Source organism: Rhyacophila brunnea, unplaced genomic scaffold (assembly GCF_057557595.1).
Source record: "Rhyacophila brunnea isolate RB1 unplaced genomic scaffold, BYU_Rbru_1.0 scaffold_11, whole genome shotgun sequence".
In the NCBI taxonomy this organism is placed as follows: Eukaryota; Metazoa; Arthropoda; class Insecta; order Trichoptera; family Rhyacophilidae; genus Rhyacophila; species Rhyacophila brunnea.
Window position 1 is genome coordinate 17,915,443 of NW_028232763.1, and position 15,861 is coordinate 17,931,303.

General features: G+C 31.2%; 1 protein-coding gene across 1 annotated transcript in view; it reads left to right on the top strand.

The window, feature by feature from the left end:
• Nucleotides 1-439: 439 nt before the first annotated feature.
• Nucleotides 440-15,861, top strand: part of LOC147078438 (uncharacterized) — a 111,816-nt gene continuing 96,394 nt past the window's right edge. The window contains exon 1 of the mRNA XM_085957081.1: nucleotides 440-1,410. Within this exon, the coding sequence (XP_085813207.1) occupies nucleotides 1,350-1,410 (61 nt within the window). The 5' untranslated portion in view covers nucleotides 440-1,349. The remainder of the gene's footprint in view (nucleotides 1,411-15,861) is intronic.

Sequence of the window (15,861 nt, forward strand, 5' to 3'; positions counted from 1 at the left end):
ATAAACGTAGGTAGTAAATTATAATTATTTTCTCCCCCAAGCAGAGTATAATATGAAAATCCATAGAATTGAGGTTTATTAAGAGTATTTTATGAGGAATGGTTATAACAGAACTGTTATGAAACATTTAGCCAACCCATTGGGTCTTTGCTTTAGTTTGATTAAATAAACGTTGGTTACCAGCTGCGGGATTTGATCCCAAGTCGACGGTTTCAGAGATATTATATAAAAAGTTCGGTCACTGGCCTTAGTTATCACGTTTCTCCTGATAATTTATAACTTTATATTATGCGTAGGATATTATTAAAAGAAAGTTATTAGATGTTATTAAAAAAGGAAAAAAGTTTATTTTTAAAAGGGGTTCATTTTGTGTGGAGAACGCAAGTATTCCAGCCCACACAGAAAGGTTCCCATCGTCAGTCACTCGCGGACCGCCATTCGTGACGGTTGCTAATGAGCTTTCTACGGATTTCAGAAACATTAAGTGAACGGTGTGTTTACCAAAGTTTATCTATCTCCCCCGTAGTGATTAGACAGACTGTGACAAGTGACGATACGACATGTATTATTGTTTGTGTCTTATGACGTCACAAAACATTTTTCAAAAAATAAACCATCGCTTCTTTATAACCCCTTAATATATTATTTTAATGATTATAATACAATAATAATAATATAACATTTAAATTGCATTCATAAAAAAATATTATATATTTTATTTAGAGAATTTTAAATATCGTTGTTAGTAAGTGTATTATTATATGATTTTTATTGACATATTAGCATGAATTAAAATCAATTTAGGTACATACATATTTTTAACAAATTTTTCCGTATATTGTAAGTAAAAAATATTAAAAAAATCTTGTTGTGTTCCATAAACAATAACGCACGTAACATACAATTAATATAAAAATGTGTGATTATTAAAAATAAAATAATAAGAATATCAAATACTATAAATATTCTGTGTTATATATAAGAAGAAAAATACTGAACACGAAAGATTATGAATATTTTTTGTCGCAAGAAGTAAGCTTTAAAATGAAGCTCCTGTAAGCTTTAGAGCTTATGGAAATGAATAAAATGTGTGCCACATTCAGTGAAAAATGACATTCATAAATTAGCCTAATAGTCATACTTATCGCTAAAAAGCATTGATTTATATAACGACGTCGTGGTTAAATTTCAAAGAAAGCAGACGATTTAATGTTAATCTTTCCACGAGTTATCAACGTAAAGAGCTACTACTAATTTTAATTAAATATTACAGTTTGATAAAGCAATGTTATTAATAATATAGAGTGCGATTAATTAAAGTATTCCTTTGGAGCAGTCGTCGAGTGAAAATGATTGAATTACTTCGTTTGATTTTGTATCTCTTGGTGTACACCGTCTTTCAACTGGAAGGTAATTAATTCGATTTATTATTATAATAACTAATCGTTATTCCAACACACGACATTTTTGAAACTAAAAAGAAAAAAGTTTTTTAGAGCGAGGCCTAATTATTATAAAATACGCCGTACATACTACCTGTCACATACAGATATTGATATTTAGTATTGTACTGTATCAGTACAAGTATTGATACTTGAAGTATCGAATCAATAGAATTTCAGCGTGACCTCTTATTTAGGTCATCCCTAACAATTTTCCTCCGAATGTCAAACAATAATTGTACCGTAAAATTTTTAATATACAAAAATTATCAATAATGGTATTGTATCGGATGGAGTGTATCAAGACTTCCTTTTTATATCGCTTTTGGTCGTTTCAGAATTATCTTACGATAAGGAGCAAACCAAAAATAAGTATCCACATAATATTGACAATTAATGTAAATTTAAATAAAAATCATCATTTATGTAAGGTCCACCATAAATAATGCACTGATCGTAAGAGTATCCAGGTATTATAATTGTTACAATAAGTTAGCTGTCTAAACTGTCAAAACTGTATGTTAAACTCTAAAAGTTAACACAGCCAAGAAAGGTGCTGTTAAAACATAGCACTTTTTGAGATTTCCGACAGTTAACTTATTGTAACAATTGACCACCTCAATACATACATAATATGATAAACTACCGTCGATAGCCGCCGATAGCAGCATTGTGTATAGAATAGATGGGTTGGAAGGGGTCGATGGATAAACGCTCTGGGATTGATATTATTACTAGATACATAATATGTGTACCTACACGTGGCATTCACTGCATTAAAATCGTAAATATAAATGACATTCAATGAACGCATCGTTTATTGCCGCCATAATAATTAAAACATTAGCGTGTATGTGGCGAACACACGCGACAGAATTGAAACTTTATTTTGCTCTCTATTCTCAGATGCTTTGATTATTATTATTATGCATAGTAGATACATTTTAATATAATATAAATGTATACAGCCACATATAAAATAAATATTTTTTTCCCCAACGTCAGCTGTTACTAATACCTACATAAAAAATGATAATTTATTGGTTTTCGTTTTCTTCCATATACAACTTGTCACCATCTGAATAGCGTAAGCAGCAGTGTGCGCGCATGTTAATCGAAATATGTATGGATCGATCTCAACAGCTGCCAAAATCTCTATTTTACCATCTGAACCATCCAAAAGGCGCTCCTGAGTTGGTTGGACGATGGAGAAAGGGGAACAATATGTATGGAATTAAGGCAATGATGGAAGCTTGTGGAAGTGGAAAAGTTTCTTGGAAGCAAAAGTGTGTTCTATTGCGAATTGTCGTCATGTAGATACAAAATTAATGGCATATTACGTATGTAGGTATGAATGATTTCGTTTTTTATTTTTAGGGAGAATTTGCGCTAATTTTATTGTTAATGTCAGAATCAACTTTCTATTTAACAAAAAAAGGTCACGTTGGATTTCAGGATGCTGATAAATTAGATATGTGATTTTATCTTAAATAATACGTTAGGAAGTGTGTGTGTGAAATAGCTTTCAACTCCGGTCACTAGTGGCGCTGTTATCACACCAATGATTTTAAGATAGATATTTACTGATAAAATATAGCTTCATTAATTATAATTACTTTTAAAAATGAAATACCAATTTAATTTAAAAACATTACTTAGTCCAACTATTATTAGGCATTTTTATTTGATTAAATATTGAAAAAAATAATTAATTTAAAACCTCAGTAGGTACTTGTTGTATATTATAATTTTGCAATATTATTTAAAATTTCGAATTAGCGGTAGAGCCAAATAAAATTAACTTCATTAATTTTAATATTTCTAGTACCTCCCCCTCTAAACGAAGATTTTTTTCAAAAGCTACCAAACATGCCTATTCTTATATACGATGCAAACTTTAACATAAGGGGATAACTTAATTTTTGTGAAATTAAATGAATTTTATAAAGATGAAAGTCAAAACTTAGCCATGTGGTCAGTGAATCAGCCAAAGCGGTACGTAAATGATTGTGTTCTGTACTGTGCGAAATAGGTACTTTCCCTGCGCGCTCCCCCTTACTTGACCACTGTCCATTATCTACATACACTGTACAATATAATATGTTTAATATTATTTATCATCAGCTTCATGAACTATAAATATCCATATATTTTTTTACGGATACTTAATCAGGTATATAGGATAGGGTTTAAAAATGACGATATGATAGTGATGGGGAAAAATTTTGTATTCATGCATGTTTTTAATATTTTTTTTCAACCATGTCCGATTATAATAAGATCATATGGGTCTCCACAGAGTTTGTATTAACAGATTTTGTTTTTACGAGAAATGGATGTTAGCCACTTGCTCAACCTATTAGGTCCATCATGCCCTAAACATTCAGAAGGATCTTTGACGGGGCCCCCTGCATATCACTTAAGAGCGTACATAAGTGAAACGGCAAATAATTTTCAACAGTATGTGGGACGTAATTTCGGCCGCGTTGCCAATCGGAGAGCGATAGTCGACCTGTTTGCACTTAAATTTGTTTTGAGACGGCGTCGGAGGAATATATTCTTAAATCGTGTAAAGATGACTAAAAAACGTTCAGCATGTACTTGAAAAAGAAAACATGTCAATGAATATACTATTATTATTACGAATATAATAATAAACATAACGTTAAAAGGACGCATGTTGAATTTTTATGACAAATTATATTTCGTTCGGCTCGCGTAATTTGCACAATCCGCGCATCGCCTAGTCAATATATTTTTAGACCATGCCTCAGCTGAAGTATAGCCTTAAGGTTAAAGCAGTGTGATGCTCTACAGTAGCGTTTTCCAAATGGTCTTCTAGGTAAAATAAAATAACGGTATTTAGTGTATTTTTAATAGGTATTTACAATCACTTCATTTACGGAGTTATCGAGTAACTACACACAATTATTAAAAACTGCGTTACACAACCACATATTTGAAAATATAACCACCACTGAAGGAAATTAGCGCATTTTTTTTTACTAGCACAGCAAATTTGAGATGTGTTTATCTCACTTATCTGGTCGACTCGCCAAGCCGGGCCCCCCATGAGCCCGGACCCCCAAGCTAAAGCCCTGTCAGCTCCCCCCCTTGTGGGGGCCATTAGGTCCATACACTGATTCATACATAAATTGAAAAACAATATGTGTACTTGCCAGACCCAGGATTCGAACCTGGACCCTACGACGTTATAGGCCGACGCTTAAGCCGCGCGACCATCGTGGGTTTACATATTATATTATGTTCTTTTTAACAATACAACAAGTCTAGAGGCCCAATGGAAGTAGTGTAGTTTAATAGTATTGTATTTACTAATAGAAGTGAAACAATCATAAATACCTAGGCTTTGAGAAAATCCATCAAAATCAAAAACAATTTTATTTTTGATTGAAAAATTGTTATTTTTGTTATTGTAATGAATTGAAAGGTTTATACTTAGCAATTTGTAAGCTTGTAAACAAAATGCCTACCTACTGAATTAATATGAAGATATTAGTATTAGACAATGTTCGACAATAGATCAAAACCAATTCATTCCTTCTTCCTGATTGATCAATAATATTCTCGCTCGATAATTAGGTATTTATCTTAAGAACATTACTGTAATCCTATTATACCTATCTACAAGTATTTAACTTGAATTTATCGCGCAAAATAGAAGCTTGAAAGCTTCGGAGAAAATCCCCTCGGAATACAAGGTATATTAATTGAATGAATTTGCTTAGTGGGAATACAACAATTATTTTGAAATCCTTTGGGATACCTATAAATATGGATAAATTTCATTTATAATAAATAGTATCGGATTTTAGCCATGGTTTTACCAGGTAAGAGACTATATTTTATTTTACGTTAACAAATGATATAACACCGACAGTTCATTTTTATTCAGTCATGATAGTATGTAATTAATTAATGCTTCCGTTTTTTTTTTTAATTTTTCCTTTGTTATTAATATTTTTTACTTCTGCACTGTAAATTTTGTTAAATACTATATTTAACACAGTCCAACTTATTCACAATAAAATTAGGTCTTTTATCACATCGGCCACTTGAAGCAAATGAATAAAAATAATACAAAAATATAAGGTCGTGATGTGTAATAATCACTAATCAGGAAATATAATTAATTATTCCACAAATTCATTCGTTAAGTAAATAATTAAGTAAACCAATGGTTAGGCAGGTACTATCAGTGACGAAGGGCGGAGGTAGGCTGCTAAGATTCGACATGAAAAGTGCGCACTAAACATTGTCAGTTATAATTATTATTTGTTTCCATTCAACTAAGAATACGATTATAGATGGTGCTGGTCAATTTTTTCAAAATTCAATTGAACCTTGCCTAAAAACCAAACCATATAATAAAAATAGTGGACACTTTTTCAATCATATTTATTTGTTTTTGTTGATTTAAGAACACACATCACATATTATGATATTTGTTAGTTTTTTTTAATTCAAAGCCCTATCTAAGACACACCACAATCGATAAAATCTATAAAATAATTAAAATTATGTATGATTTACTGGTATAATTTTAGATATTTTATAGATAATTGAATATTTTCTTTTACTATTATCTACTATGGTGTGGATTAGGCAGGGTTTAATTAAATTAGAAAAAATAACAAACTCTATTTACACATTATAGTGTTAGTTCAATGAAAACAAATACGCTTGACTGAAAAAGTTTAGTGTGCACTTTTAATGTCGGATCTTAACAGCCTACCTCCACCCTTCGCCACTGGGTACTATTATTATTGCCATTCTAAGTAATACTAATAAAAGAGTTTCTGCCTCTGAAGCTATGGTCGCGGGTTAGTAATTCGCATGTTATTCTTGATTCAAAGAAAGGATCTTATAGCTTGGACAAACTATAGACAGCCCCTCCCCTATTACGGCCGAAGTTCTCAATACAAATGATAAATGTGTAGAATACATTTTTTAGGTGTCTATTCTAGTGGGGTGCAATTTATGGATGCTTTAGATGTGGGGTATTCCCGTAAATATTCAATAAATTATTGTATAATATTTTTTATTTCTTTTGCAATTGTATGGTAAATCGCATACTACACAGACGCACTCAGGGCTTGAAACGAACCGGAGTGCACCGAAATTCCGTCTTGGTTCATGAAATCCCCAAAATTATCGCTTCGTCTCGTGGACAAATTAATTTGACCATCTGAGCTAGATAGGCCATATAAAAAAATCTAACACTTATTTTTATAAGATATACATAAAATAAGATAATTGCGTTAATATTTTTGGAAAATGCGCTCCGGTTCGTAAAATTTTTCATTTTGAGCGCTGGACACACTATACTATGATTCAATTATTAGCAGCGATTTAATTAGTTACGATACCCAATGTATATATATATAGGTAATAATACAGCAAACACTAGGTATATATTGTATATTTATAAAACAGAATCTCTTCAAGTAAACGTCACCGTACGGCACAACTACCTACCTAGGTATCTAAGCTGATTGATATGTAAGCTGCCTTTTCGTGAAAATAAATGGTTGTTTTATATTATGCATAGCAGGTACTGACATCGGTTGAATGTGAGTGTCAATAATAAATAAACAATATTGTTTATTTTTCAATATTTTTTTTGTATTTAATGTACTGAGTATAATTACATAGTTTGAGACATTATAATATCTATGCATCTGATTTTTGAAAAGTGTAGACGTCTTTGTTGCAGATTCGACAAATAGTATTTGAAATATGTGATGTGAAATATCAGTGTTTCCCAACCAGTTTTCTGAGTAAGTGTCTAAATATTTTTAATTTATTTAACCATAAAAATATTAAGAGATTAACTTTATTTATATTGTTGCACCCACGGTGGCCTTAAGAAAGGCTTTGATTCAGTGTAAGTAACATATGGATTACACGAACGGCCAACAACTATTCTAAGTAGGTAGGTACTTTAATATTATTTTATCCAGAATGTGGATGCCCATACGCTCTACTTATGAGCATTTGTCATTGTTATAAATTATCTTTGCATGATAGTATATTGATCAACGTTAAAAAATATAATATGAATGCAGAACTATTTAACCTCAAATTTGAAATATTTTGCAGAGGAGGTTTTCGAAACAGCCTACTTCAGTTATTTATTATTTATATAAACAAGTGTGTGCATCAATAATCCTACTAAAATATAATGCATATAATCCATAAAAATAATAAATAATTTCAGTTGTAAGTAAGCAGTAAGTTGTTTCAAAGAACTCACTCGTAAAAAAATCAAATGTAAGTAAGAATTAATAGTTCTGCATTTAGACGAACTGAAAACTATTGGACACTAACATGTTGTGGATAGTTTTCACCGGTATAAAAAGTTATTTTGTATTGTTTTTATTTCTTAAAATACTGCACACGGTTCGGTAGCTATTATAAAGGCAAATGTAAACGTAACAGCAACTTTGATTACGACTGGATATGTCTTCAAAGTGACATTTTTCGATCGGCCCAGATAGTCGTTAGATGTTGAAAGTCTGTTTGTGAAGGTTATGTGTACGGGTTTTCCAAGATTGTTTGGGAATCACCGGACTAATATCTGTGTGATGTAGATGACTCTTCAAATTAATGGTTACTTGGGTTCTAGGCCATTTTGAAAAATGTTATCCTGATTCATACTTTGTTGTAATATATTGTTGTAATAATATTAAAATTTTTGGTGGAATAGTTTTCAGAAAAATCAATGAAATCTGAAGATTCATAAAAGGATTTATGTGCCTTATTTACGTAATAAGAATGAATTTTATTTCCATCATAACACCGAGCAAAAAATATGTTAAGACAGCGAAAAATATTACACTTTTTTATGGCTTTAGCCACTTTGTTGGAGAACGGGGCATCAAATATGCGTAAATGAGTTATAAATTTTATACTTTTCATATTTTTCCCGAGATGTTTCATCTTAGCCCATTTCTTTTGTGTACTCTCGTAAGATATAAAAAAGGGCTTAGGTTTTTTATAAGTACGGCTACATGGCATAATATCAAAATATTTGGGTAGTTAGCTTATGCTACCTAAATCTAAAAAATAAAACGATTTTTATTTCAGAAAATTTCTGCACAGCTGTTTGAAAACTAACGTTACATTTTCTCATTAAACTGCTTATTCAATCATTCAAGCAACATTTTCATATGAACATATGTGAGACTATTGGAAGCAAAGGTTACAATATCACGCGTAATACCATTAGACTTTGTTGCCTTTGCTTCCAATATACACATATTGTATATATTTTTGTATCAAATAAATTGAAAAATTTCAAGTGAACGAATTAATAATATGATTTCTGAATATAAAAATTTGAAATTAAATTGAAACCGATTAAATGCTATCTTTTGATAAATTATTGAAAATATTTCTTAAGCTACAAATAGGTATAGCTGAAATAAATGAAGCAGAACTGAACACTAGAACCCTAAGATCCTTTAATTGTTTTAGCACTGTAACTGTGACTAGAACTCTTGATGCCAAATCCTCGAACATGAATCGGAATCCCTTAAAATACCGAAGTTCCAAAGATTACGTTTTTTGTTCTTTTGTTTATTCATTTTCGATCATCAATCTCTCATGGAGGAATTAGTGGGTAATTAAAACAATTTATTATATAATTTCAAATTTTGTACATTTCGACGTAAAAAAGTTGTTTATTTGAATAGTTGTGATTGAATACTAACAAAGTTCGAGAATTATTATAAAATTCTTTACATAAATTAAGTAATAAGAAAATTGACATGTTGTACACACTTATTTTTAAAAACAATAATAAGATTTTGTGTTGTTTTGTTACAAAATATATTTAACATAAATTCTGGATAATGACAGTTTTTGTACCATTCCATAGGATTTGGATTTTGTATTCCAGGATTCGCCTTTGGGATATTGTATGGTATAATAATTAAAGGATCGTAAATAATACATTATTTATACGTACAGAATTGTGGCGTTCTGCTGGGGTAGAAAAACCATGCAACCACGTAAAACCAGGTAGGTAAAGGTAGGAAACATAATAATATCATTTTTGACAGCATATTTCGTATAAATTAGTTTCAGATGTCTAAAGACTGCATTTGTCCGTCTTAGGTAAGAGGGTATGTATCAGTGGCGAAGGGTGGAGGTAGGCTGTTAAGATCCGCCATAAACAGTGCACATTAAACTTTTTCAGACATACATATTTGTTTTCATTGAAATAAGACTACAATTTACAGATAGTGTTGGTTAGTTGTTAAAATTCAATTAAACCCTGAGAAACCAAGCCATAATAGATAATAGTCCAAAAATACATGTCTATCTATAAAATATCTAAAATTATGCAATTAAATCATACATAACTTTGAATATTTTATAAATAGAATAATATTTTTAATTTATTATAGTTTGATTAAGTCAGGGCTTGCCGAATTAAAAAAAATAACCAACAATATGTGTAATATGTATTTTTAATCCAACGAAAACAAATAACTATGAATGAAAAAGTGTGCACAATTTTGTCGTATTGCCCAAATTAGACCAAAACTATTATGGTTTCGTTTAGGCATGGCTTAATTGATTTTTAAAATCTAACTAACACCATCTGTAAATTGTAGTATTAGTTCAATACAAACAAATACATATGACTAAAAAAGTTTAGTGTGCACTATTTATAGCGAATCTTAACAGCCTACCTCCACCCTTCGCCACTGGTATGTATAATATAATGTATATAACAAAAAAACCTCGCACACTTTAATATTTTTGTAAAATAATCGAGCGCTCCGGTTCAGAAACTTTTCTATTTCGAGCGCTGACCGATGATTAAGTTGTATGTATACGAAGGTAAGTACCTATACTGATTTAAAAAAAACAGGAACTGGACCCAAGAACCATACCGCATTCGAAGTATTTATTATCTTGAAACCGAATCCTGAACCGAGTCTTTTAAAAATATAGTTTTGAACTGCTCTGGCTACTAACACTAGATACTATTATTATTAGTTATCGTGTAGTTTAGTATAATATTCACCTAATTATAAATTGATGCGCGGCGCATATAACGATGAACGTGTGACAATTTTGAAGTTTAAAAGTAGTGTATTTTTTGCTTTAATAAATATTATATCCGTAACACTTACACAGTAAGGCGGGTTAAAAATTAGAAAATAGTTCTATGGATAAAAAGGGCAAAAGATTTACGATGTCACTGATATGACTAGTTGAGGAAACTTGCTAAGTGGTCAAATTTGTTATAATGCACTTCTGAAAATAAAACCTTTTATATTGAAACCCGAGCTATATAAACAATACAATAAACTGTACGTTATTTAAAACAATGGACGCCCTTAAGGAAATCGAGAATTCTGTTTATTTGATTTTCATCGGAAACCTCTTGATATCGGAGATTTTTTTTGTGAAGTGAACCTTTCTTGTTTTTATTTGGTTGTCATTATATAGCGAGGTATGAAAAAAGGTCAGGTGGGGCAACTTTACCTGAGGCTGAATTGAAGAAAAATCGTATTAAAGTATTCACGAAAAGATTATGGGTATACTGAAAAACGTACCTACATTATATTCAAATATTCATAATATGTAATGATAAGTACATACTACTTACAAAACGGAAAAGCTTTTTGTGAATATCATTTTCATTTTAAATTTGTCAATTATTGTTGTTGAAGTAGTCTGATAGCTACTGCTGATGGGACTTGTAAACGTATTTTATATATTCAGAGTTATAGGTATTTGAGTTGATTTGAGTTACCTCACAATCATACTATACTATAATAAATTGTGGTAAGTATTGTATTATAATTTTGGTCCGCAGCGGTTCAAACATTTTTAAAATACGTTTTTTCCCCTATTTATCAGTATATTTATTACATCGAATGGCAGTTAGTTTACACAATAGGCATAAATGTCTAAAGAGTAGGCACCTCCAAATTTATCAGTGCCTCGTATCTACTTAATATTTTTTGCGTATTTTAAAGAGTATTATAATAATGTTAGGTACATATTGATATCAGGCGCGCACATAGAAAAATATCCATAATAATTTAGCCACTGACTTCCAAATTTACCCCGCCTACTACTTAAGAATAGTTTATCGTTACTTTCATCACGGGCCCCCACACTTTTCCTGTTGTATTAACCATACCCAGACACTCCGCACTTTGAGTCTAGTGATAACACCTGGTTTATAGGTAAAATTACAGTTGCTCACCTACGGGTTATTGTGACATCTCGCATCCATAAGAGGTTGACTGTATTTTTAAAATTCGTACGAATTACCTTTGGGCGAAATGCTAGTCGAAGAAAATGTCAAGCGGTTTTAATGTTTTTCTGACATGATGTGTGATGGGTACACCATGTTTTCAGCCAAAAGGTATTCGTATAAATTAAATTTAAACATCAACTGTAATCAACAATACAAATATGAAAACATTACGGCGAACAGTATAAAATAAACCTGTTGGTATTCGTATAACACGAAAGAAATTATAAATAGCTACTATAATAATCTTAATTGAGGGCTTACAAACTAATTGGCCCAAGCATTAAACCAGTATTTTGAGTAAATCAAATTTTAAAAGTTTTCTGTGGTATTTCACAACACAACTACAGACAAGCTTTTTATTCATTATCTACGTTATATAATATTATTTGATGTTGTTTTAATTATTTTTGATGTATGTATTTAAATGGTAGGTATATTTCATAATTACACTACTTTACAATATCAATATAATATAATATGGGGTATGACATTTAACTTTCATTAATAATAACTTTGTCAATTAGTAAAAAGTTGAATTTGTAAAGTTACTGGGTAAATAATACATATAATTACGCGTGTTGTACCTACTGACTGATATTTTTATAACCTTCATGGAGGTCTCGTTTATTGCTCGTCCTGCCTCAATTAAACATTTTCAAGATCAAACAAAACGGTCATGGTTCAGAAGAATCATAGGTCATTGAACATAAATTGATTACTAATTAAATGACACATTAAAAGTCGCATAAATCTATTTACGAGTGATAAAGAACCTATATAAATAAAAAGCCCCTACCAGGGCTGGCGTGAGAATATTAAAAAATATATTTAAAATAAAATCGAGGTTTTTATGTTTGAAATTATGTTATTAGAACCTACTCACATTACAATTTTAAAATATGAGGAGAGTAAAATAATATTTTTTAAAAATTCGGTTGAGAAAAATACTATTATTCTAAATTTATAATAACCTGTTCACAATACCTAGTCTTTTTCAGACTGGCAGATTTCTGCACGGAAAAATAAATACAGGACACATTGACTAATTCAGCAGTAGCCTAAAATTAGGCATTTCCTGCAATATGCATTATTTATAATGACACCCACGGTGGCCGCGTGGCTTAAGCGTTGGATTATAACGGCGTGGGTCCCAGGTTTGAATCCTGGGGCTGGCAAGTACACATATTATTTTTCAATTTGTGTGTGTCAGGCAGTGGCGAAGGGTGGAGGTAGGCTGTTAAGAACAGCCATAAATAGTGCACATAAAAACATACATATTTGTTTTCATTGAAATAAGACTACAATTCACAGAAAGTGTTGGTTGGTTTTTAAAATTCAATTAAACCCTGAGAAACCAAGCCATAATAGGTAATAGTCAAAAAATACATGTCTATTTATAAAATATCTAAAATTATGCAATTAAATCATACATAACTTTGAATATTTTATAGATAGAATAATATTTTTTATTTATTATAGTTTGCTTTAGGCAGGACTTAATGAAATAAAAAAATGAATCAACAATATGTGTAATATGTATTTTTAATCCCACGAAAACAAATAACTATGAATGAAAAAGTGTGCACAATTTTGTCGTATCGCCCAAATCAGACCAAAACTATTATGGTTTCGTTTAGGCAGGGTTTAATTGATTTTTAAAAACTAATTAACACCATCTGTAAATTGTAGTCTTAGTTCAATAAAAACAAATACATATGACTAACAAAGTTTTGTGTGCACTATTTATAGCGAATCTTAACAGCCTACCTCCACCCTTCGCCACTGGTGTCAGGGTATGGACCTAATATGTTGAGCAAGTGGCTGACATCCATTTCTCGTAAAAAACAAAATCTGTTAATACACGCCTCTACTCTGTGGAGGCCCATATGATCCTATTACGATCGGACATGGTCGAAAGAAGAAGAATAGTTAAGTTAATATTCATGGTTTATGTTAAAAGAATTGCATAATTCAACGGGAACTATTTTCTTTAAATTCTAACATTGTCATGTGGCCCAATTACAATTATTAGTGAAGCGCTAAATGAAATAGTTTCAGGCCACTGGTTAATAGTTTGACAGATAGGTACCGAGAATTTCATAACAATGATTATCTAAAGATCAAATTTCAAACAGGTAAAACATGTAATATTTTCTCATAATCAGTTCGGAATTGGACTGACAAATCGCTTCATAGTTTACGATATGTACCTATATAGAATATAGGTACTTATTTGAGATTTTAACAATCCAACAACCCAATAATCTATTAAAATATGAATAGTTATAAGTACATATGATCTCGATTTATTTTCGATGTTGAAAATAACTACCTAGGTACATAATTTTATATATTCACGTGTTTTAATACTGTTCTGTGCAAATAATATTGCAGAGAACTGTTTGGAGAAATGCTGGAGCCTGACTATTGTGGGCCGTGGCGAGAGCCCTAACGGAATAAATATCGTAGGCAATTGCTTTCAAATAAACTGCCGTCATCCCTATTTACATAAAATATTATTATTGTATCAATACTACGAACTGGTTCACTTATTTTAATAACCGATTAGTGCAAATCGGTGCAATACCAGATCTTCATTTAATTATGATCAGATTCCTCATTCTTTCGCGATGCCTGAGCGGTAATGTATTGGCTTATAAAGTCGTCACGGGTTCGAATCCCAGTTCTGGCAAATTCACATGTTTTTTTAATGTGTATTAGGGTAGGACCTAAAGTACGGGCCTAATAGGGTGAGTAAGTAGCTAATATAAATTTCTTGTAAAATAAAATAATGGTAAGGCTATAATACTTCAGCTGAGGCATGGTCTAAAAAGATCGTGACTAGGCGATGCGCGGATTGTGCAAATGACGCGAGCCGAACGAAATAAAATGTGTCATAAAAATTTAACATGCGTCCTTTTAATGTTATGTTTATTATTATATTCGTAATAATAGTATATTACGGTAAGTACATGCGGAACTTTTTTATTCATCTTTACACGATTTAAGAATATATTCCTCCGACGCCATTACAAAACAAATTGACGTGTTCACACCTGGTGCAAGTCTCCGATTGGCGACGACTGCGAAATTTCGTTTTACCTTCTGTTGAAAATTATTTGCCATTTCACTTATGTATGCTCTTAAGAAACCCTTTCACGAGGCGGCCAAGATCCGCATTGGATTGCAGAAGAAATAAAGTACAAAAATAGTTTATTGCAAAAAGATGTAGGAACATTTTGTAGATAAGCATTATACTTTTATAATACTTACATATATGTAGTATGTACTAACAGTTACGTATACCTACCTACGCCGAAATAAATTGGGCAATTTAATCATCAAAATTATGCCATGTTCTAAATGTTTGTTTTAAATAGTTAGCAACTCGAAATTAGACCCTGTTAATGTTGTAGCTATCTAGTATCCACCCTTTACTGTGTTTGTTAGTAGCGAGAGAAGATAACGTGTAACTTATGCGTACAACAAGTTCTGTATTGTATACACTTAATGTTTGGAAAATAATTTACGTGACACGAAAATATGTACATAAGGTCAGAGTTGTCTACAATCTTGATGAACTGGCAAGACCACCCGTTCAGTTACGAAGTGATATAAGCCAAATGCCATAAGATTCTTTGGGTCTATATATCATTATATCTGTTTATCTCAGAAGCTTTGCCACCTAAGCCACCAGTTTTGGTTTAATAGTTTGTCGTAATTTATTCATGTATCCATCATACTGTTCATGTGAACTAACTTCGGCATGGCATTACGACTGATTGACGTCTTGATAAATATTTTCCGTGTATACGTGTTCTGGTTATTTCGATATGCGTAGAAAAAGCTCGTCAAATTATGGCGATAAATCATTGGAAAGGGAAGTTAAATAAATACCAAAGACTTTTTTCAGCATTTATGTATTAGTTTTATTTATTATTTGTTTTATTACGGGTTACAAATCCATCAACATATTTTTTATTACACCAACAGACCATCTCAGCTAACGACAGATTATTAATAAACTGTACGTTTTTTATTTTAATAAGTAAAATAATGAGTGTTTGTGCAGGCCACGCATGATATATGTGAAACTTCCTAAAATATGTG